Source organism: Electrona antarctica (genome assembly GCF_951216825.1).
Source record: "Electrona antarctica genome assembly, chromosome: 14".
In the NCBI taxonomy this organism is placed as follows: domain Eukaryota; kingdom Metazoa; phylum Chordata; class Actinopteri; order Myctophiformes; family Myctophidae; genus Electrona; species Electrona antarctica.
This window is the reverse complement of record NC_136795.1, coordinates 2163668-2167947: the sequence shown is the minus strand read 5'-3', so window position 1 is coordinate 2167947 and position 4280 is coordinate 2163668. Positions and strand designations below refer to the sequence as shown.

Sequence of the window (4280 nt, the reverse complement as noted above, 5' to 3'; positions counted from 1 at the left end):
TCCCGTGTGCCACGACATCTTTAATCATCCTGTCGTGCTGTTGTGCAGCCACAGTTTCTGCAAAGGCTGTCTTCAGCATTGGTGGACGGAAAGACCGACGCAGGACTGTCCCGTCTGTAAGAAGAGGACAAGGACATCCACCAGGAAACCACCGGCCAAAGGCTGTCTTCAGCATTGGTGGACGGAAAGACCGACGCAGGACTGTCCCGTCTGTAAGAAGAGGACAAGGACATCCACCAGGAAACCACCGGCCACTAACCTGGTGCTAAAGAACCTGTGTGAGAAGTATTTAGAGGAGAAACGCAGAAGCGCCTCGCGGGTGAGCTCGGAGGAGCTCTGTGCCGCGCACGGGGAGGAGCTCAGGCTCTTCTGCCGGGACGACGAACAGCTGGCGTGTGTCATGTGTGTGTGTGTGTGTGATTTGGAAAAACACGGCAGACACGAGTTCTCGTCCGTAGACGAAGCGTCAGGGCGGTTCAAAGAGACCGTGCAGGAATCCTTGAAGTCTTTAAAGGAGAAACTGGAGGTCTTTAATAAAGTGAAGACAACGTGCAACCAAACAGGAGATTACATCAAGCTTCAGGCCCAGAACACAGAGACACGGATAAAGGCACAGTTTGAGGCATTACATCAGTTCCTGATAAATGAAGAGTCGGCTAGGATCTCTGCTCTGAGGCAGGAGGAGGCACAGAAGAGTCTGAAGATAACGGAGAGGATTGAGGAGCTGAACAAGGACATGACGTCCCTCTCGGACGCAATCCGAGTCGCCGAGGACCTTCTGAGAGCCGACGACCACGTCTCGTTCCTGCGGAAGTACAAGACGACGATGGAACGAGTCCGTGTCACCCTGCCGGACCCCCAGCTGCTCTCAGGACGACTGATAGACGAGGCCCAACACCTGGGCAACCTGGCCTTCAGTGTCTGGGACAAGATGAAGAATATTGTGTCCTACACCCCTGTCATCTTGGACCCCAACACCGCCCATGAAGATTTCATCCTGTCTGATGATCTCACCAGTGTGAGATTTGACGCCTTGAAGACGCAGCAGCTTCCCGACAACAAAGAGAGGTTGGACACGTTCTACATGGTCCTGGGTTCAAAGGGCTTCAGCTCAGGGGTTCACAGCTGGGACGTCGAGGTCGGAGACTGGGGCCACTGGGGGGTTTTAGCAGAGTCCTACCAAAGGAAAGGCAACGTGGGCGGTGAATCCTGGTGGCTGGAAAGGGGCAGTACTAGATTCTGCGCAGTCCACTCCTCGGGTTGTACTCGTGACTCTGTCGTTCTCCCACTGAAGCGTAATCCCCGGAGGATCAGAGTCAGGCTGGACTGGGGCGGAGGAACTCTGTCTTTCTCCGACCCGGACACCGAGACACACCTGCACACTTTCCATCACACGTTCACCGAGACACTGTTCCCGTGCCTTAGTAACCTCCGTCATAACACGTCTCTGAAGATGTTGCCCTCCAAGATCTGTGTCACTCTGGAAAACAGTTAGGATGTCCAGTCAAAAGTCTGTTCATCTTTCCATAATAATCTATGTATCTCATGTATAAATAGGAGCTTGGAACCGTTTCCTGAAGCATTATTTGTAAGCAACTAGTGGTTCTCAAAACGGTTTGATTTCAAGAACCACCATAACTATGAGAGTACAAATGGAACCAAATGTACTTTGTGTTTGTTTAAAGTGTTAGAAAGTCCATAGACTTGGCTGCCACATGACGTCACAGGGTGTTTATTTTCATTCATGTATCATGGTTGTTGCCACTGTGGTGTTTCACAGTACAGTATATACTGTGAGTGCATATTAATAAAAGGCATGTTGAATATATTGTTTTTTACTGTGCGTTTGCCTCTTTCTTAGGTAATATGTGACAATTTGACCATATTTTATAGTATAGTTTGTTGGGTACTTTTGACCTAGCCTAGTAATGGTCTTATTCTTTTATTTCCTTTTCATTGTAGAGGTATTTAAGAAGTCTTTAAATGTGAAGATATACCCTGGCCTGTTTGCACTTTGTTGGTTTGTTTACTACTTGAGTGAGAAAACAATGTTGCACATTATTAAGCTAGTCATCTGGGGACCCCCACAATCATTTGGAGACCCACCCTGCCCCCCCACCCTCCATGTGCACCCCAGGCAGTTTCTAAGATGCTCGAGTCAATATTTTGATATTTGATATGCAGTTGTATCAGACCCACCTGCCTCCTACACAAGCCTATGTTCAACTTCAAACTCCTAGACTCATTGTAAATGGCGGGAGCATGTCTGAACAAACAAGTCAACATGTCATATTTTATGTTTCTTAAAAATGCACAAAAAAGCTAAGGGAGATGTGAACATGTCTGCTTAAGTGTTAAGTGAAAAGGTATTTAAGTCTTTCTAAAACGTAACTTAAATGAACTCACAAGTTCAATGTGGAATTGAAAGATGAACTGAAATTGAACTGAATCTAATGGATTCCTTACAGAACTATATAATAAGAACTGAATGTGGAACCTTTGGTTTCAATCCTGTTGTTACCTTGTACAACCACTAGAGGGAGATGTTGGACAACTTGGACCATTTAGAAGCCTCTCTCCCCCAACCCCAACTATTCAGCCAAGTTAATTATACAGCAAGTTGACAACGGTAAAACACACCACCGGAACTCCGAGGTAGGTAAGTATAAGTAAATATAGACATGAATGAACAAAGTCAGTCGGGATCGGGATTTATAAATGGGAATTCTACTCTTCAAAGTCGGCGCTCGTAGCCTCGTAAAGGCAGTGACGTCCCTTAAAAGCGTCAGGTTCTCTGTCTGCCGTCTCCCCTCTGCTCTGTTAACATTATGGGTAACTCATTCAAGTGGTAAATTAAATGTGAAATACATCCTCTATTGAGAAAACAATATTATGTTGACAAAGACACTTCATACATTTGGAAAAAAAATTATTCAAATCAATATAGTTTTCAGTTTATTTCATTACATTTTAAAAGTAGGCTAACTACAGTTGAATTTATATGGGCTGGCCTGCAGTACACCGTGGAGCCGCTGTCTCATTTGGGGGCGTGACATTTGTAGCCCCCGTGTGTCTCTGGACTGTCAAGACCAGAAAGTAGGCCTACTGGATGGATGCCATACTGTGTTACGGCTCAATTATGTCAGATTGTCGTCACCGTTCACATTCAGTAGAACCCTGTGCTCTTTTGTGGCCAGATGTAATTAACTAGGGTCTAGTTACAAAAGGGCACTAGACTCTAGTAGGACTGTATAGTAAATAATTAATACAAATAAATCGGCATACAATTTTGTAATGAAAGTCATATGTAGGCACTTGTTTGAATGCCCCATATAACAACCACAAACATGAACCGTGGTTGAAAGAAATTAAGTTGTCCTAATGCTATCAGATACAACTTTTCTGTTTGGATTAGCTGTCAAGGTCCATTTTTTTTTTTAGATAATGGTATCATAAGGTTGCTTGCTGTACAACTACCCCCCCTCTCCTGCTGTGTGTGTGTGTGTGTGTGTGTGTGTGTGTGTGTGTGTGTGTGTGTGTGTGTGTGCGGCATGCGTGAGTAAAGGTGGGTCAAGCATTCTGCCCGTTGCTGTTGGGCAGAATCCTCATATCTCCATATTGTATTTATTTTTCCATATAGATTAACAGTAACACCCTATAGTTGATCATACTTACAGCGTTCACACAACAGTAGCAACAAAGATAGCAGATATAAAGCTCAAACTGCGTCACATTGTAGATCTGCTATTTTTGCTGAATTAGAAACGTAATGGTGAAAAGCAACAGTTTTGGACATATGAGGTTTTCTCCTGACATCATGGACTGTGTGTGAACTACACACCTGCTAATGTGTTACGACCAATCAAATGATGCCAGCGGTGAAAACACCCTCGGTTGGAGCACATAAAAAGTCAGACCCAGACAGCAACACAGCACCCTTCAAGGAGACCCCCGACCCGATCTCCACGGACACACACCCTTCTAGAAGACCCCGACCACCAATCTCCACGGACACAGAGACCACCTCAGGCTGACATGCTGCTGAGTCCTCAACTCCTGTGCTTGCTGGGCCTCATGGCACTAGGTAATAGAAATGTTCTTTTATTGTTTCATATGCTTGCATAATATGGTTTTAAGAACCTAGTTTGAGCCCAGGCGGTGGCGTAACCGTCTGGGCACCCGACTGGTAATCCAGTCGCAGTGTGCCGCGGGTTCGACTCCCAAGCCCGACACGGCCTTTACTGCATGTCTTCCCCCATCCCTTCAAAAACTAATAAAAA

At 45.6% G+C, this 4280-nt stretch overlaps 1 protein-coding gene across 1 annotated transcript; it reads left to right on the top strand.

The window, feature by feature from the left end:
• Window positions 1–400: 400 nt before the first annotated feature.
• On the top strand, window positions 401–1495 carry LOC306936278 (nuclear factor 7, ovary-like; the record flags this gene model as incomplete). Its single annotated transcript, XM_079519767.1, has 1 exon — window positions 401–1495. The coding sequence occupies one exon, from the start codon at window positions 401–403 to the stop codon at window positions 1493–1495; it is 1095 nt and encodes a 364-aa protein (XP_079375893.1).
• Window positions 1496–4280: the final 2785 nt, after the last annotated feature.